This window comes from Diabrotica undecimpunctata, chromosome 4 (assembly GCF_040954645.1).
Source record: "Diabrotica undecimpunctata isolate CICGRU chromosome 4, icDiaUnde3, whole genome shotgun sequence".
NCBI classification, from domain to species: Eukaryota; Metazoa; Arthropoda; class Insecta; order Coleoptera; family Chrysomelidae; genus Diabrotica; species Diabrotica undecimpunctata.
Window position 1 is genome coordinate 13,682,579 of NC_092806.1, and position 20,517 is coordinate 13,703,095.

The following is a 20,517-nucleotide window of genomic DNA, read 5'->3' on the forward strand; positions in this document are numbered from 1 at the left end:
TATATTTATTACGGTGTATTAAACAAATTTAAAAATTTGAGTAAACATGCTTTTCTTGTTATGTTTTTTTATACCAATTTATGTGATATATGAATAAAAAAAATCATAGAATAAAATCATTACAAAATTAGAGATTAAAAAACATTCATTATATTCAAACAAGTTTAAACATTCAGTGTACCTATACAATATTTCCTTAACTTAGTTGTAGTCCTTCACATCTGATTCTAGGAAATGGGGGCTCGGTGGAGCTGGATCATCTTATGTACCGAAGACCGGACTATCACTAGTGTAACACAAGCCAGGATAGGTTCAGCTCAGCTTCAGAACGGGGAATTCTATTACAGAAATATTCACAAATATTATTTCCCCGAAACGTGTTTTTAAGACTTCTTTGTTAAACCATCAAAGTATCTACTAACCACTTAAGATTACAAGTCTTGGAGAATGCGATAAACAAATATTACTATTTCTTAGGTGTTTTTGTAGGAGATATCAGAAAAAGCTGGTTAATTAATTAAAGTAGTAAAAAATGAATGAAATAAATAGGATTGTGAATAATAAAAAAAATCGATTGGCATAACTCATAAATTATTATCAATTCGTAGAGACACACACTAGTTTAAGAAAAATGAGAAAAATGAAGACAACATTTCTCTCATAAAGTTAAATGAATGGGAAGAATATTATACGAAACTGCTGAAAGAGGATAGAGTAGAGTACAGATGGGAAAAGATAAGGGAATTAATAGACAACAGAGACGAAAGACAGGAAATCCCTATAATAACATTATCTGAATTGACGAAAACCTTAAAAGAGATTAAAAACGGAAAAGCCGCAGGGCCTGGAGACATTCCCATAGAGCTGGTTAAATATGGGCCGACTGCACTTTTAGAATTAATAGTAGACCTTTTCAATAAATGTATGTGTGGACAGGAAATTCCTAAAGATTGGAATAAATCTTATATAAGCTCCATATATAAGAGAGGGAATAAAAGAGACTGTTCCAATTATAGAGGTATTAGTGTGACGAGCTCTGTGGGCCGGTTGTACGGCAGAATATTAAAGAAGAGGGTTGAAAGACAGATACAAGATATTGAAGAACAAAGCGGCTTTCGTACCGGGAGATCCTGCCTTGATAATATATTTATCCTAAGACAAATAATTGAAAAGCGTGTCGAAAGAAGTAGAGAGACCCATTTGGTATTTATAGACCTTGAGAAAGCATATGATAGTGTCCCGTTAAAGAAAATGTTTGAGGTCCTCAAAAGGTCCGGATTGGATTCGACGTATATCCGAGCGATATATAAATTGTACGAAAATGCAGTTAGTTGTGTAAAAATTGGAACCAGAACCTCAAATGAATTTAAAGTCACTAAAGGCCTAAAGCAAGGATGCTGTTTGTCACCGACACTCTTTAAAATATACGTCCAAGAAGCATTGAGGAATTGGAGAAATAAATGTAGATTTATGGGCATCGAAGTGGGACAAGAAACTCTGTATACATTGTTGTTTGCAGATGATCAGGTGGTGGTTGCAACCGATGAGGAAGATATAAATTATATGAATCGAAAATTATTTGAGGAATATGCCAAATGGGGGCTTACTGTAAACATAAGCAAAACAGAATATTTAAAAATTGGAGGAAATACCACAGATATGAGACTTGAAAACGCAGTCATAAAAGGCTGCAACCAGTATAAATATCTAGGAAGCATCATATCAGCAGATGGCAGAGTTAAGATAGATGTACAAAACCGAATAACCCAAGGGAAAAAATGCATCCGAATACTGAATTCATTACTGTGGTCTAATAAAATAAAGATGCATACCAAACTTCGCGTATACAGAGCAATTGTAGAACCAATTACCACATATGGTGCCGAATGTTGGACGATGACAAAGAATGAACGAGATAAAGTAGACGTTGTGGAAATGGATTATCTTAGAAGGTCATGTCGAGTATCGAGAATGGAAAGAATCAGGAATGAGGAAATACGAAACCGTACAGGAATTAGAGATACTCTTTCAGATAGAATACAAGGAAGGCAATTACAATGGTATGGTCACGTGATGAGAATGGAGGAGGAGCGGTGGCCAAAGAAAGCCTTAATGTATGTTCCGCCAGAAAGAAGGAAAAGGGGAAGACCACCAAATTCCTGGAGAAGAGAAATTACAAAAACAATGCAATCTAGAGGCTTAGAAGAGGGAGATTGGAGAGATAGGAAAAGATGGAGGCTGAAATGCGGGAAGCGGCAATCGCCGTAGGACCCCCGTTATATGATGATGATGATGAGAGAAACACACTAACCCTATGAAATGTAATAGTTTACTGGTAGAAATTTAGCGTCAAAGCTCAGCGGCATCGCGTTGCACTGAAAAGGAATGGACGACGGTATCATCGTGGAGAAATGACATCTTCAACGCTAAACCGAACATGCGAAGTCTCGTTTAGATCTGCCTGCTTTTCTGCTGAACTCACTCTCTTACCTGGGTGGCCCAGGTATATTTCGAACGAGGGCACCGTTATAAATTAAAGCTTCCAATTTAAGCTTGTGGTGCAAAATTAAGTATACATTCCCATTCTTACGAAATGCAATAATTTAAAAAACAATTTTGAAAGAAATTTGAGCTTTTAAAAGTTCGCGTCTCCAGCATTCTGGGGTAACTAACGACAAGTGGTTCTCTGAATTTGACAAACATATGAATATGCCAATTTTAACGAGGGAATTATAGTGCAGATAATTAAGGTACACAATGAAATGAGTAATTAAAAGAAGTAATTAAATAGGGTCATATTATGTTAAAATATTAAGAATATTAAAAATATAATATTTAAGTAAGCACTAAATACTATTCCAAAAAGTGGGTTTTGAGTAGTTTTTGGTAATTTGGGTAATAAGTAAAAAAGGGAAATAAACATCTTGCTTGTCTTATGCCGTATACTCCCGGAGAAGTATACAGAATCCATGAGATTCTGTCCGTCTCTATTCGCAGCCAGTATTCTCAATTATTTCCAAATCTTCTCAACGTTTCGTGCATTCGTGCAATAAAATAGGTGTGAATAAGATATACACACAAACACTCTCAGATCAATTAGGATATGACCTAGGTATCCACATCATTAATTGTGAATTTGTTGATTAAACACGACAAACACTCACATATACACACACGCGCTAATACAAAATTCACATGCGTACATGCTCAATTAATAAATCACAAAACAGTCGCACCATAACTGTCTTATCTTACGATCAGCATGAAACAAAAAACTTTCGAAACAATCGAACAGCTTTCGTCTCTTTCTGTGCCAAATTAGGTCCCCTTAACGTCATCCCCCAGTCATCAGACCAATAATGACATACGCAGTAGAAAAATGACCTCACACAGAAATGCCAAAAAGAATACTAGAAACATCAGAGATGAAAACTCTCAGAAAAATCTATGTTAAGTCACTATGGGACAGACCAGAAGTACAGATATACGACGCAGATGCAAGGTGGAGAACATCAAAAACTGGGTAAGAGATAGAAGAGTAGAATGGAACGATCATATAAGCCAAATGACAACAAATAGAGTAGTAAAGACGATTTCCCAATAGGAAGACGATCAGTTGAGAAAGACTACGAAAACGATGGAATGACAACTTCCCATAGAAAATCTGATCTACGTCCCTTACCAATTTTGGCATTAAAATCCCCCATTATATATGTGATTTCGTTGGATTTTAAATTTTTTAATGTAGTGCTAATGGGACCAGTAGGAAGACCAAGGAAAAGGTTGATAGACGAATTGAGAACCGATGCTAAAGAGATATTGAGTATAGATAACTAGACAAGAGCTGCCGAATAAAGGGATGCTTGGGGGCGGATGCTGTGGGAAACCAGGGTCCGGCTTGAGCTGTACCGTCGTAGGAGAGAGAGATACAGACAGAGAGGGAGAAAAAGAGGGGGAATGTTATACTAAGCTTATTATGCAGAATTTCTACTTCATTGTCAGAGTTTTTCACTAGCCAGTATTCATTTGACCGTCGACAAGTCACCATCGTATCGATATAAGCCATAATTACGATAATTAAGGTGAATTAAAAACCTATTGTTATTAAAATTTGAAAGTTTTTACTCTAAAAATTTAAATCCTATCGTGAAAAGGTGTAAAAGTTTTATATTCAAAAATAAATATTCAAACTGTTAAATTGTTAAATAGTCCAGTCTTGGACCATAGTGTGAGATGGGTATACTGAAATATAGAAAAAGTGTTTTCTCAACCGACAACATTAAGTGAGACATTATTTGTCCAACAAAATCAAGGGCTCTTTACCGAGAATCAAGCAAGAAGTCAAAATGAGCAGATGTTAACGCCTGGTTACAGAAAATACAAGAAAGAGAAAATCTAAGTATGATCATTCAACAAATGAAAATCCAAATAGATAAATTACAAAAGAGAATGGATTCGAGTTAGAAATGCAAAAAAAAGGAAGGCAAGTGACTCCCTAAAGGAAGTACAGTCTCACCCCCACCAACAGAGAAGTAAACGAGAAGAGACTCAAACGGCACATAAACCACCACCAGTCGTTCTAAACACGACACCCTAGTGAGACACTTATTAGGTAAGCAAATATCTTATCAAACTAGCATGCTTTCAGGTTCATCTTTATAGGGAGATCTCTAGAAGAGAGTAAAATATGCTCAGCTATATTTGATAAAGTGTGGCATAAAGGCTTGTTACTTAAGCTAAAAAAATACCTTCCAATCCAATGTGTCCATTTAATACAGTCATATTTGGAAAATAGAACTTTTAGAGTTAAACTACGACCAATCAAAGCAGGAAACTCATAGAGCAGTGTTCTGGGACCCATACTATATTTATTATGTACCTGTGACATTCCTGTTACAGACAATATAAAACTGGCCACATTTGCAGACGACACTGCAATACTAGCCGTCGGTGAAACATTTAAGGAAACAACTAAACACCTCCAAAATGCAGTGAACAAAATAAACACTTGGAATAATAAATGACGCGTAAAAATTAATGAAAGGAAATCTGTCGATATCGATTTCACTTACAAAAAATAAATAATTACCCAGTTAGACTAAACAATAAAATCGTCCTGTACAAGAAAACAGTTAAATACCTAGGACTACATTTGGATAGCAAACCAAAGTGGCAGGAACATATCAGAAAGAAAACTCATCTTCATCAATGGCGCTACAACTCTTCGTGAGCCTTTGCCGCGTTTACTATTGCCTTCCATGTTTGTCGGTCCTGTGCCAGTAATTCCCATTGTCGCACTCCCTAGATCTTTCTCTAGATCTTCTTTGACTGCATCTTTCCACCATTTTCTAGGCGCCTTACAGACCTTCTTCCCTCTGGACTTTCCCAGAACACATTGTTTATAAGGCGATTGTCGTTATTGCGTATCACATGTCCTGCCCATCTGAGTCTATTGGCCTTTATATATCTGACTAGATTTTCTTTTCCGAATAGCGACTCTAGCTCGTTATTGTATCTGCCCCTCCATTCGTTTTTCACGCTGTCTCTGCAAGGGCCATATATCATTCGAAGAATTTTACGTTCCCACACCAGCAATTTATTTATTTCTCTTTTTGTTAGCGTCCATGTTTCGCTTCCATACGCGACTGCTGGTCGTATTATGGTCTTATATATCCGAATTTTTGTACCTCGTAAAAGAAGTTTTGACTTCATTAGATGTTGCATTGCAAAGAAAGATCTGTTTCCTGTCATTATTCTCGTTTCAACTTCTCGCTCTAATTTGTTGTCATTTGTGATTGTTGCTCCTAGATATTTAAATTCTTTAACCATTTCGAAGTTGTGATCATTTATAGTAATGTTTTACCTTATTCGCCGTCGTTCTTGTTTTGAGACGACCATGTATTTTGTTTTGTCTTCATTTATTTTTAGACCGATGTTTAATGCAGCTTCTTCAAAGCTCGAGAAAATATCCTTAACTTCTAATGTTGATTGTGCTACTGCGTCTACGTCATCGGCAAAGGCGAGTATGATTTTTGCTCCCCGAGCAGTTATGTCTGATTTGATTTTTGGATATATTTTTCGCATGACATATTCTAAGGCCAGGTTAAACAACAATGGGGACAACGGATCTCCCTGTCTCAGTCCAGAATTTACGCAGAAAGCATTTGATATTTCTCCCCCTATTCTAACTTGTGCAAAAGAGTTACTTACACACATTTGTGTTACCGCAGCTAGTTTCTTGGGTACGCCGAGCTCGATCATTGCCTTCCATAATGTTGCACGATTAATTGAATCATAAGCCAGTTTGAAGTCTATAAAAATCTAATGCACGTCGTGATTATATCCCCAATACTTTTCAAGCATTTGTCTTATTGTAAATATTTGACCAATAGTTGATCTGCCAAGCCTGAAACCACACTGGTAGTCACCAACTATTTCTTCGGCGTATGGTACTAATCTTTTTAATAATATCGAAGCCAATATTTTATATGTAGTGTTGATTAGTGAGATTCCTCTGTAATTCATGCCTGATTCCTTTTTTCTTTTTTTGTGTATTCTTACAATAATACTACCACACCATTCTTTCGGCATTATTTCTTGTTGCCAGGACATTTCTATTAATTGATGGATTTTACTTATGAGTTCATGACCGCCTGTTTTAATTAGCTCAGCACCAATATTGTCCAGATCAGGGGATTTATCGTTTTAAGCGTTTTTATGGCATGCGTAATTTCTTCCATGCTTATTGGGGGTATTTCTAATTCGACCGTTTGATACTCATGTTCTCTGTTGTTTCCACAATTTTCATTGTTTTCATCAGTGAAATTTTGGATATTCAGGAGCTGTTTAAAATATTCAGCTTATCTTTATATTATTTTGTTTTTGGCAGCCAGCATTTCCCCATTTTTATCGCTTACGAAGTTGGGTGTGCTTATGTACGAGAAAGAAAACTGAAGAACTAAAACTGAAATACAAGAAATTATATTAGTTATTAGGTAGAAGCTCACAACTTACAATCAAGAACAAGGTATTAATTTAAAAACAAATGCTCAAACCAGTGTGGTCCTATGGTTTACACTTATTCGGCTGTACTAAGCCTTTTGAACTTGTGAGATAGTGATAAATATATAAATGTCAGTTTAAATTCGAGCAGTGAACCTAGCCACAACAGTGAAGTGTGCAACAATAATTATTAGATTCTAAGGTGAACCATTGGGAATAACTAGGACAATAAAGTAGCAGATTAGGTTAAATTTTAAATGCTGATTAGCCTTAGAATTAGGTGCATTGTTAATTTAATAAAAAAAATGTCATATTTTCTGTCTGCAGTAGGGGCGTATACCTATACAGGTTAAAACCTATACAGGTAAACCTATACCTTGTATAAGGTTAATTTTAAATTGAATGGCGCGAAGCTGTAAAGGCATTATTCTGTCATTTATTGGGACAAAGTTGAGGATATATACACTCGCGATCATAAAATCCGGGTCATCTTGAAAATTTCAAGTTTCTTAAATATTTTTGCCTCTGGTGCAGTAATAACCTTTTTTTTGCCTAATGTATTTTTTATTTATCATCAATGTTTGTTTTGAAAGAAAAAAAATGGTTTTTTATTGTTTTTATTGAAAAAAACAGAAAACAAATCAAATTGTTGATAAAACAGACATACGAAAAAAAATGGAAAATACAAAACGTGGTAAAAAATCAGTGAAATTTTAATGACCAATATCGTGTATTGCCTTCCCTTGCTCTAATAACCTCTTGCAGACGACGGGGCATACTCTCAATTTTTCTCCGGATTACATGTTGTGGTATGTTATTCCACTCTCTCACTAACAGATCCTTAAGCTCCTGTGCGTTGTTAGGAGGAGGTGTATGGGTTTAAATACGTTTTTTCAAATCGTCCCAGAGATGTTCGATGGGATTCAGGTTCGGAGACCTAGCTGGCCAGGGTACCCTCGTAATTCCAACTTCGTCCAAGTATTACATACTGATCCTGGCAATGTGCGGTCGCACGTTATCCTGCATAAAAACGGCGTTTTCTCCAAGCCCTGCTATGTTGGGCATAACATGTTCTTCCGGAATCTCCGTAATGTACCTTCGTGCAGTTAGGGACCCATTTTCGATGAAGGGTAATTCAGTGTGGAAGTCGGAAGATATACCTCCCCAAGCCATGACCGAGCCTCCACCAAATGGCATTCTTGGAGCAATGCAAGCTTCTGAAAATCGTTCATCGGTTCTCCTCCAAACTCTTACACGTCCATCGGATCCAGTTAGGCAGAAACGGGATTCATCTGAGAATAACACTTTGCTACAATCGTTATTTCCCCAATGCGCGTATTGTCGAGCAAAAGCTAGTCGTGCAACTCGAGGCACCCGGCGAAGTGGCGGTTCTCTAGCCATTACCCGAGATAGTCAAGAAGAACGAAGTCTTCTTCTGGCTGTTGTAACACTAAAATTGCGATTTCGTACTTCCTCTAGACGATTTTGATTCATAACAGTAGTTGAGGTCCGGTTTCGTAAAGCCTGAAACACAAGGAAACGGTCATCTAGTGCCTTGGTCGTTCTACTTCGTCCAGAGCCAGGTCGCCTGGTTAGCAAACTTGCCTCCTGAAAGCGTTGAAGCACTCGTTGAACCGTAGAAAGGCTTACACCAACAGTTCTTGCGACTTGCCGTTGAGTGTGACCGTCTTCCACAAGTGCAACAATGTGTGCCGTTTCAACAACAGTCAAAGGCATTTTTGTCAAAAAATAAACACTAATAATGGCACTAATAAACACTAATGGTGGCAATAATCAACGTTTGTCCGTTGCATTTGAACAGAAAGTCGAAGTACAAACGAGACATTTAAACAAGCGGAGTTACAGGTAGCGTTAATTTTGGGAAGTGTGCACTTTACCGCGAAATCGGCACTATTGGAATTCTTTGTTACAAAGGAAACCGCAACAATTCTCAGAAACATGCATTAGTTTGTATTTGTGTTATTATTATTTACGATAAAGTTCGTTAAAAATGAAATATCGGTGATTTTCAAGGTGACCCGGATTTTATGATCGCGAGTGTATTTCTAATTTCGATGTTACGAAAACTCCTACTCCACTTCTATGTTATAGGTCGCCGTTATCATTCCCACTCTAATACAACATCTTTATGTCTGCACGTTTCTAAACGAAGCCATCATAATGCGCCTACACCAATAACTGACAATTTTAAGCGTTTGGCCTCCTGAACATGATTTTCAAATTTACCGGAAGCATAAAGGCTTCTAACGTTGCAACGGTGGATTTTGCTATTTTGTACCAGGGGATTCTTAGCAACCCTTGCCCACCAAAGGGCTGTCCGGGACTAGGAGCGTAGGAGCCGGGATTTGATTTTTATTTTGTTTGCAATAACAATATCCTGGGAAATAATTAACAGTGTGGTTTCCCGTTGCCTTCACTGTTTTGTGTTGTTACGCCACCTTTAGCATGAGGGCAGACGCTGTTATATGTATGTCGAATAGCTTATGACCCACAAATTTGACAGTTGTTAGAAAAAGTGTAAGTGTAAATGTATATATATATATATATATATATATATATATATATATATATATATATATATATATATATACATTTTAAATCCTTTGTGTTTAAATAGATACAAATTATATTTCCGCTTATAAAAACTACGACGACGATACAAATATAGCCCATACGTAGGGAATTCGCAAAAAGATGTAAATCCAAGTTATATTTAAGCTTGACCTCAACTGGTAAAATTCCAAATTATACTTTTGTTGCCAATTTACAGCGCAACCAGCAATAAAAATAGAAATTACTTCCTTTAAGTATATATTAAAATATGTATATTTTTAAACCATTAAAATAGTATAATTATATCCATACCTATGTAAAACGGGCAATTTCCTCATACAATGTTTTTTATATTGTGGATAACCAACTTGTTAGTGAGCTTTGGCTACAGATGTATGAACAAACTGTAAACATAATAAGATGGGATTGATAGACTAATATACAGCTAAACCGGAAAATGGTAGATGATAAAAAGTAATATTTCAAACAATTGTGGGACACCTGCAACAATCTCTCTTGCGCAGAAGACCGAAAGAGTATCATTCCAGACTAAGAAATGTAGCAGTGGTAATAAACCGAACATCCAAAAGATCGGTACAATATTTTTAGAAAATATGTTAAGACAATTAGCAACAGAAATAAAACTCAATTAAAACTTATATTTTTTCATAAGAAATAATAATAGTAGCCTTATGTACAAAAAAACATGTATACGGGAAAAATAAAAACAAAAGAATCACCTAAGTGTGAACGACTTAAATTCTTCTTCGTATTCATTGAAGGAGCCTTCACGGAGCTTCATTTCTCCGTATTCGTCGAAGAACTTAGTATCCCCTTGACCTTGTACAGGAGGTACAAAGAGAGGTTTGTATTTTCTTGCAAATATCTGATCAAAGTCAACAGTTTTGAACCATTCGTGACCTTTAATGTCTCTCGAACCTCCTTTCATAACGCCAAACCTGCAAGCAATAATAATTTAGAGGCTTTGAGCTTTCTTTTATTCGACAGAATAGTTTCATATTTGAAGCGTTAACAATTTGAAAAAAAAAATAAAATAGAATGAAAACAAATTTGAAATAGTTTAAACTTAGTAAAAAAATGTGGAGCAATAAATTGTCATTACATATGCAAAACATGTCCAACGTATATGACGCAATTTAAAGTAAAACTTCCATAATATAAATCTTACATTTTGTTCTTTTTCACGACTATGCCCTCTTACAGATGTATTAATAGTGTCTTTTCATATTTCGGTCTCCATAGCTAAGGACGCTTTTGCATTTTGCCGGTACACCACTACGGACAGGAAATTTATTTCACGAATAATAAAGTATGGAAGAATTCTACAGTTATGGTATTTTCTTGAACTGTAGGTTACTTGGTTCCCCACGAGTTGACATTTAAAAGTAGATTTCCTCTAAATGTGGACTTACGAGTGTTTCTAATTAAGCCGACAATATTCTTGTAATCATTGGTATAATATCGCTATAGATGATTTTTGTTTAATAAAAAAGGAACATCTTACCTTTTGCTCCTGTCAACTTGTAAAATATTGATGACCAAATCTTTGACTGCCCTAGAAAAGTGAGGCGGACAGGTGAACTTTCCGGTAACGATCCTCTCATATAGTTTCATGTGATCCTTGGCATAAAACGGAGGAAATCCTGCGCACATTTCGTATATTAACACGCCCAGAGACCACCAGTCCACGGAAAAATTGTATCCTTGACTAAGAATGATTTCAGGTGCTAAATATTCGGGAGTACCTAAATAAAAACTGAGTATATTAGTTTACAAATTTCCATTGTAAGATTCCTAGAGCGACAAGTGTTTTGGAAGACAATAAAAGTTAAAAGATAAAAGACCTTAGATTGATAACTGGATAAATGATAGGAGGAAAAAGACAGTTAAGATTTGATTTCACGTATAGTGTGTCTGTGTATCCGCTTATACGTATTTCGCCCTAAAAGGGCTCTTCAGAACGGCTATTCACAGTCGCTCTGAACGTGAAAATATATCTTTTCTGTCTTAGGAAGCAACTCTAACATGGCTTCGTATGGACGTAAATAGCGATATCTGATATTAAAATCCGTAAACTGATTTTCGAAACCGAATTAAATGATCTTATGACAAATACAGAGTGATAAGCTCATATAAAAATTATTATTTATTTTAGATATAAAACAAGCAGTAACATATCTCGAAAGAAAAAACAAGAAAAAAGAAATGAATTTGTCCCTTTGAGAACTAACACCTCAGTTTTCTGAGGCGCTAGCTGTAGATCGTTCTCTCTGATCCACCTACTAATGCGACGCAGGGCTGTGTTAGCTGCATTAGCCATATCCGTTTTCTGACTCGCCCTCGCAACCAGTGAGAGATCATAAGCATAAGCTACAAGAGTGAATTCCCTTGACATCTGTAGCCTCAACACCCAGTCGTACAGGACATTCCACAGGATGGGACCTAGTATTGAACCCTGCGGAACACCCTGCGACAAACTGGTGCTGGTATCTTTTTCTCTTATGGACCTGTCAGGAAAGTATCTGTCAATTACGTTGACCAGGTACTCACTAACGCCCAATTCCCTCAGCCTGGACATGCTTTTTTCCCATGATGCCGTATTAAAGGCATTCTTGACGTCGAGCAGGATGAAAGCCACTTATCTCTTTGTATCCTGCATGACTAAAGAGGTTACTTCTGTGACCGCATCTATGGTGGACCTTTTGGCCCTAAAACCATATTGGCGGTCGCTCAGCGCATGCTTTTTTTCTAGCTCAGCCTTTTATAAGCCGTTCGTACAATTTAGCTATCGAACTAAGAAAGCAAATTGGCCGAAATCGTACCTCTTCCTCTTCACCTCTACCTTTTGGTATAAGGACAACCTTAGCTTTTTTCAACATTGTTGGAAACTGCTGTTGTTCAAGCAGTTTGTTTAGCAATCTCAGAAAGCTGGAGCCTTACAGAAGATGCCATAAAACGATTGGAGGCATTTGAAATGTGGTGCTACCGACGTATGTTGAGGGTCTCATATATACACCACACAAGTAACATAACTATTTTCCAAAGGCTAAGAAAAGACAAAGAAATTATTAACACCATAAAAAACAGAAAATTGGCTGACTTCGGCCACATCATGCGTAATGAGAAATACCGACTTTTATAGTTGATTCTACAGGGCAAGATTGAGGGTAAGAGAGACCCTGGACGTAGACGTATATCCTGGCTGGCCAATCTTAGGAAATAAACTGGTCTAACGTCAATTGATCTATTTCGAGCTGCTGTGAATAGAATAAGATGGGTCAATGTGGTCGCCAACATCTCTAGAAGATAGGCACATTTAGAAGAAGATCTTACCTGCACTGCATTCTAACTGTGGCTTCTACTATAGTCAAAGTATCTTTTCCGGGTCTCTATCACTTCAGTGTCCCACATGATTAGTTTACCTTCGTTTAAATATAAGACAAGTGCTCAAAAATATAAAATGAACGAAAAGATAATAAAGAAAGAGAAATAATTACAATTAAGTATGTTTTCATAAATGCAATATTGTTAAAACTACATAAGTATTTTAAACGAATATATCTGGTAGGCTGATAAGTAACCTCCTTTACCGATTAGGACGTTGCGATCTCAAAAAACATTAGTGCTTGAAAGTCTAATCTTTTTTACGTATACTAGGCAAATTTTAGCATGACACAACCATTAGTATATTGAACACATTAGTATATGACACATATACTATATTATTCTCTCCTAAACATTATTATTTGAGAAATATAACGGCGAAGAAAATAAAATTAAAGCTGAATAATTAAGGGACTAATGTTTCTTTGGACTACACTGTCAAATTTTAGTTTCGTAAGTTTCTTAGTAGCTGAGATAAGAGAAACTAAAGAGAAATGGTTCTCGGAGAGATGCGAAGAAATCGAACAGTGCGAAAAGGTATACGACTATCACAATATGCATAAGAAGATAAAGGAACTCACAATAAAGAAAAGCTACAATATTTTATCGAAAGGGCTGTGCGATGATAATGGAAATCTACAACTAGACCCCTTATTAGGGGATTCCACATAAGACAAAATAGTTAGAATCTGGGAAACTTATGTGGAACAACTGTTGACCGTCCTAGTGAGTATACACTGAGCAATGATGATACTGGCCCTTCTATTCTAAAATCAGAAGTGGAGAATGCTATGAAGGGTCTTAAAAATAACAAAAGACCAGCAACGATAACGTATACGGGGAAGTATTGAAAATGCTGTGCGAAACAAACAGTCAATTTCTAGACTCACTCGTCAGACTCTTTAGCAATATTTATAACAGCGGGGAGTTTCCTGAAGACTGGCTAGAGTCAACTTTTGTTGCCATACCGAAAAAACCAAAAGCAAAGTCTTGTGATCAACATCGGATGATAAGTCTAATTAACCACATTTCGAAGGCATACACCAAGATTATTTACAACAGAATAAGCAAAAAATGCGAGGATAACACTGGAGATTCGCAGTTTGGGTTTCGGAATTCTCTTGGGACAAGAGAAGCACTTTTTAGTCTACAGGTACTCATCCAGCGCTGCAGAGATATGAACAAAGACGTATACATATGCTTTATAGACTACGCAAAAGCATTCGATAACGTAAAGCACGAAAAGATAATTGAAGTTCTCCATAAGATCGGAGTCGACTACAGAGACATTCGAACAATAGCGAGTCTCTATTGGGGTCAAACAGCTAAAGTGAAAGTAGGATCTACATTGACCAATAAAATTGAGATCAAGAAAGGCGTACGACAGGGCTGTATCTTGTTTCCTATTCTCTTTAATATATACTCAGAAGAAGTATTTAAGACAGCGCTGGAGGAAAGCACAGAAGGCATAAAGATAAATGGAGAAATAATTAATAACATAAGGTATGCTGATAACACTATGATTCTAGCAAGTAGCATGGAGGAACTGAGTTGCCTAATGAGTAAGATACAAAAAACAAGTGCACAATACGGACTCAGACTAAATATCACAAAAACCAAATGGATGTTAGTAAGCAAAACCCAACAACCACCACAGCAACTGATATTAGACAATGAAAGAATTGAACACGTGGATTCGTACATCTACTTGGAAACAACAGTTAATTCAAATTGGGATCAAGCGAAGGAAATACGTATAAGTGTAGAAAAGGCAAGAGCATCGTTCACTAGCATGAAGCAAATTTTCACCTCTAGCAGCCTCTACCCTACCTCTCAAAATTCGACTTCTGAAATGTTATGTATTCCCGGTTTTGTTATATGGAATGGAGGCGTGGACAATGACCGCAACATTGATGAAAAAAGTAGAGGCCTTTGAAATGTGGGCTTGCCGACGTATATTACTTATATCCTGGACTGAGCACGTGACCAACGAAGAGGTACTACGCCGGATAGGTAAAGAGAGAGAGGTAGGAATAAGTATAAAGAAAAGAAAGTTGGAATACTTGGGTCACGTTATGAGACATAATAAATATAGAGTACTACAGCTGATCGTTCAAGGGAAAATAGACAGCAGAAGGGGTCCAGGGAGGAGAAGACACTCGTGGCTCCAAAACTTGCGGCAATGGTTCGGATTGTCATTTGCTGAACTATTCAGATCTGCCGTAAACAAAGTCAGAATAGCCATGTTGATTGCCAACGTTCGGAACGGATAAGGCACATGAAGAAGAAGAAGAAAGTTTCTTAGTACGAAGGTTGATGAAAGCATAGGAGAATATCAGAGTGAGTTCAGAAAAGGCAGAAGTACTGCGGATCAGATCTTCATACTACGAGAAATACAGGCTGAAAGTTATGGATACAATAAAGACACGACGGTTCTTTTCATTGATTTTAAACAGACGTTAGATCATATTAAAAGAAGGAAACTATTCAAAGCACTACAAGGTATGAATGTTTGTCCAAAGCTTATTAGAATGGTAAAATGAACTCTCCAAAGAACAGTGAGTAAAGTGAAAATAAACAATAGTATAACAGAAGGCTCTGAGGTCAAAGGAGTGCGATAGGGTCATCCATTATCATCTACAATGTAGCATAATATTAGAAAAGGTTATACATGAAGCACACATTAATAGATAAGGTCTGAGCTACCACAAAAAACATCAGTGTTTAGCATTTGCGAACGATTTAATAATCTTGCTACAAGCAAAATAGAGTTGACGGAAATATGAAAACTCAAAGAGAGGGCATCAACCAAAGGATTGTATATAAATGAATCAAAAACGAAGTATATGGAATGGAAAAATAAGCAATTCATTTGGGGGTAGTACATAACAATGACAACAGTAAAGAAAACCCAATATAAATTCGAAGAAGTTGAAAGATTTGAGTAATTAGGAAATGTCTTCACAAGAAAACCCAACTATGTAAAAGAAATACAAATAAATATGCTCTCAATGGATTGTTAAGAAGCAAAAATATATCTCAGAAAGCAAAATTAAGGACATACAAGACCGTAATATGGCCGTTAGTGACGTATGATTCTGAAACATGGGTCACAACAAAAAAACACCAAGAGTTGTTTTTAGTTTGGAAGCGGAAAATACTGCGCAAAATTTTCGGTGGGAAAACTTTGTCTCTAAATGGACAATGAATAAGAAGAGCAAATAACGAGTTAATGGAGCTCTATCAAGAACCCAACATATTAGCGGTAATTAAGGCACAAAGACTTAGATGGCTGGACCATCTGCAGAGAATGATTACATCTAGAATTCCCAGAATGGTACTATCTAGTGCATTGGCAGGCAAAAGGCAAAGAGGAAGACCGAGGTCAAGATGAAGCAACGAAAAACGTAACGAACTGGGAAAGAAAAGCAACTGACAAAAGGGAGTGGAACAGAATAGTACATCAAGTCGTGGACCTACTAGAATCGCAGTTCTTACATATTATTATTATAAATTTCTTAGTGACCGTATGTCTAAATTGAATTAACTACGTACTGGACGCCGCTCCAATGTGATCACACTGTAAAATGTAAAGAAAGTCCATGAAATGGTGTTAGCTGATCGTAAAATGAAGGTGCGCTAACTGGCAAAGGCCACACGAATTAGTAAAGAGCGCACTAGTATTTTAAACGAAGTTTTAAATATAAAAAAATTATCCTGCTGATTGGTGCCGCGTTTTCTAACCATTGACCAAAAACATGGTCGTGTGATATTTTTCAGCAGTGTTTGGTGATTATGAAGCATAATCCGTCGGACTTTTGGTGTTGATTGGTAATCTCTAATGAAATCTAGATCTCGTATTAATACATCAGAGAACAGAATAAATGCACGGCAGTGGATTGAAGCCAGCAAAAGTACTCCTAAGCGGCCAAAGGTGACTCAGAGGTCGGAAAGGTTATGGTCATTGTATTTTAGGATTGCAAAATCATAATTTTCAATTTACTATCTTGAAAAAGATATAAATATCAAGAGTCAATATTGTTGTGCATTATTGGACAAATTGAAGCAGAAACTCAGTGAGAAACGGCACCATATGCAGAAGAAAAGAATGTTTTTTTCCATGCCAATTCACTAGCTCACAAGAACATTATGAAAATGGCAAAAATTCATAAGTTTGGCTTCAGATTGCTTTCTCAGCTGATTTATTATATTGATTTGACCCCCTCATATTATCATGTGTTCCCAAATCTGAAGAGATAATAGCATAAAGACCACTATATCAAATAAAATAAAAGTAATTCAAAATCAAGTCATCCTGCAAGGAAAAATATTGGAAAAACGAGGTCCAGGAAGAACAAGAACATCTTGGTTAAAGAACCTCAGAATCTGGTTCAATACAACATCTGTGCAGCTTTTTTGCGCTGCTGCAGATAAGATAAAGATTGCCATGATGATCGCCAACATTCGTAACGGATAGGCATATCAAGAAGAGAAGAAATCAAAAATAATAAAAGGAAATAAGTTTTCTGGAGACACATGTTTTTCATTTTAAAGGAGGTTACTTATCAGACTAGCTAGTAACTGATTTACCACACAACGTGTATGTCCTCTGACTGTCGATCTTCTTGCAAAACCCTAAATCAGTAATCTTCAAATACCCTGTCGAGTCTATCAAAATATTTTCTGGCTTGAGGTCTCTGTAGACAACGCCCATATGATGCATGTATTCAAAGGCTAACGTAACCTGAGCTGCGTAGAATTTCGAGAGAGTTTCGTCGAATTTCTTGGTAGATCTTAAGTGGTAGAACATTTCCCCGCCGTTAATGAAAGGCATGACGATGAAGATGTAGACGTTATTCTTAAAAAAGTACTGTAAATCTAAAATAAAAGTATTAATAGATATGTAAATGGGGTTTTATAATTTTTTAGTCTGATTCCGAACAAAAATGTTTGATTATTTATAAAGTCAAGTCAATTCGTGAGATTCTTAACCCTCGGTTAGTGTTCTTGGGTATACCATACCCCAGGTACTCCTTTTATTTCTATAAAATCGAAAGTAGATGAAATAGCTTCTTCTAGCGCCTATAAAGTAGCTGTACATACAATTTCAGTTTGAATTAGGAGTTGCTCAAAGACGGTTGGGGTGTGTGATACCCCGGTACACTACTGTTGTAACTTTTAGTATGAGATGTTTCGAGATGTACTATGATTTTTATTTTTCTTTCAGCGATACTGAATTATAGAATAATTATGTCTTACGAACAAGAGCAGGAAAGGTTGAAATGTTTATGGGCGGAGTTTGGAAGTATCATTGATAATGAACCTGAGGAAGAACAAACCGCATTAGAAAGTCAAGAGATAATCATTATGGAAGAAAGCAGAAAGACAGCACACAAAAGGGAGGATTCTGAAGAAGTGGAGGCTGAAAAAGAAAGTGATTGGGCCAGTTTCTGGTACTAAATGTAATATAACTTTCGATAACTGATTTACCAGTTATCCGCTCATGATCAATCTACTTCAAACTCCAACAGCAGAAGAACACAAGGCAAATTCCAACAGCACTTCTGAACACACTAGAAAGAGAAATTCACAGTTCAAAATATGCCTTCAAAGAAGATATAACGGCTGTCTCATATGTGCCAAAAAATTCAAAAAATGTAATCCTCTTTTCTACATTGCATCATGATGATACTATAATTGAAGAAACTGGTGAAAAGAAATTACCTGAAATTATCGACTTTTACAATTCAACCAAAGGCGGTGTAGACATATTGGATGAGCTATCTGCTAATTACAGCGTACCAAAAAATAGTCGTCATTGGACTTTGACACTATTTTTTTCGTTTTTGAATAGAGCTAGAGAAAATGCCCAAGTTATATATAAAACACATACAAAAAACGATAAATTAAAAATACGAATTTTTTTGAAAGAACTGGGTGTGCAGCTGATTTCTGAGTTTCGAAACCAACAAAGGCAAAACCCTTCCTTGCGTCGACCACTACGTGATAATCAGCAACCAGAGTTACATCAGTTGGGACCTAAGCGACGTAGGACAAGTAGTAGATGTTCTGTTTGTCCAAGAAATAAAGAAAGGAAGACTTTTTACATATACATGCGACGTGATACTTCAATTTGTTTGGAACACGCAATAATGACGTGTTCAAATTGCGACAATTTTGAGGAGTCGTAACTTTTTTTATTTTTTAATGTATTTTGGCGAACATTTTTTTCTTTAGTTTGTAGAATCTTAGGTCATAAGTTTATTTGGAGTTTTGTGATCAATAAAATTTTTCATAATATCCAAGTGTATTATTGTTCACTCGTGTTTTTTGACTAGCATAATTACAATATGTTGGATAAATGATGTTTACCATTTAAATATAAGACTTTTACAGTTCCATATTTAATTTATTTGAATTATAAATAAGTAAAAAATCAAGATTAACCATTTTAAATGATTAAATTAAAAAAAATTTCCTGCGTTAGTTTAGTTTGGGGTATGATATACCCCGAAACACCTCTCGTGCTAATTTATCTAGGCACACTAACGCAGGGTTAATTTGAAAATTAAGAGTTTTATGATTCTGGCGCCTAATTTTTTTGATAAGTCTAGTCAAATAGTCTCATCGTCAGAGACTTGACCCCTAAAAATCATAGAAACGTTGCGTAAATTTATCTGACGGTACGGATAAAGGTTTTGAAAACCCCTTATCTTAATAATTATGTTACAAAGGACTAGTGAATTGCGAAACCTACTTACTTATTATAAAAGGAAATTTGAAAGCGTCTAAAAACTTAACCTCGGAAATTGTATGTATAACTTGCTTAGTCCTCACAATATTAACTTTTTCCATAATTTTCATCGCATACAGATCTTCTTCATCTTTGTATTGGCACAACACCACTTTCCCAAATGAACCGGTACCCAGAATCTTCATCGGTTTGAAATCTTCGAACGACGTGGATTGATCAATCTTTTCTTGAATTCTGGACTCAAAATCCTTTTTGCATCTTCTGAGGTAAGATTCATACGTTAAATAGTGTTTCTGAAGTCGGTCATCTCCAGATTTCATAGTATTTTCTAATGTCTTAAATGTCAGGTTGATTCTAATGACATTATGTCATTCTTTAGGTGTTGCTCAAAGCAGCAATATTTGTGAACAATTTTTGTTTATATTTATCCTAAGAATGGGACACATGTGTCTTTTTCTATGTATGAGAGAGAAGTTGCCTAGTAACAAGTCCCTAATATTTACAGTAGTTGATAGTTTTTAATTTAATTTAAAACCCATTTAAGGCCTAGGTTATAAATATAATGAGTATAAGAGATAAAATTACAAGAGTAATTTTAGTTCGGCTAATGGATTAAGTCCACAGTCAAAAGAAATCAACAGCACACACACATTTAAGGCCGAAACTTTTATTCTCTTATATTGATGAGATATTTAATTTTTAGGCTTATTAAGATTGACAAAAATAAAGTATGGAAGAAATTTTGCAAAAAATACGATACATTTTTCAAAAAATGGTGTCCT

At 36.1% G+C, this 20,517-nt stretch overlaps 1 protein-coding gene across 1 annotated transcript; it reads right to left on the reverse strand.

Annotated features, from left to right (window-relative positions):
- Positions 1-210: 210 nt before the first annotated feature.
- On the reverse strand, positions 211-20,114 carry LOC140438135 (cAMP-dependent protein kinase catalytic subunit 1-like). Its single transcript, XM_072527848.1, has 5 exons — positions 19,743-20,114; positions 17,572-17,859; positions 11,102-11,342; positions 10,317-10,535; positions 211-338 (listed from the first exon to the last, which is right to left on the reverse strand). The coding sequence occupies exons 1-5, from the start codon at positions 20,053-20,055 to the stop codon at positions 287-289; spliced, it is 1,113 nt and encodes a 370-aa protein (XP_072383949.1). The 5' UTR covers positions 20,056-20,114; the 3' UTR covers positions 211-286.
- Positions 20,115-20,517: the final 403 nt, after the last annotated feature.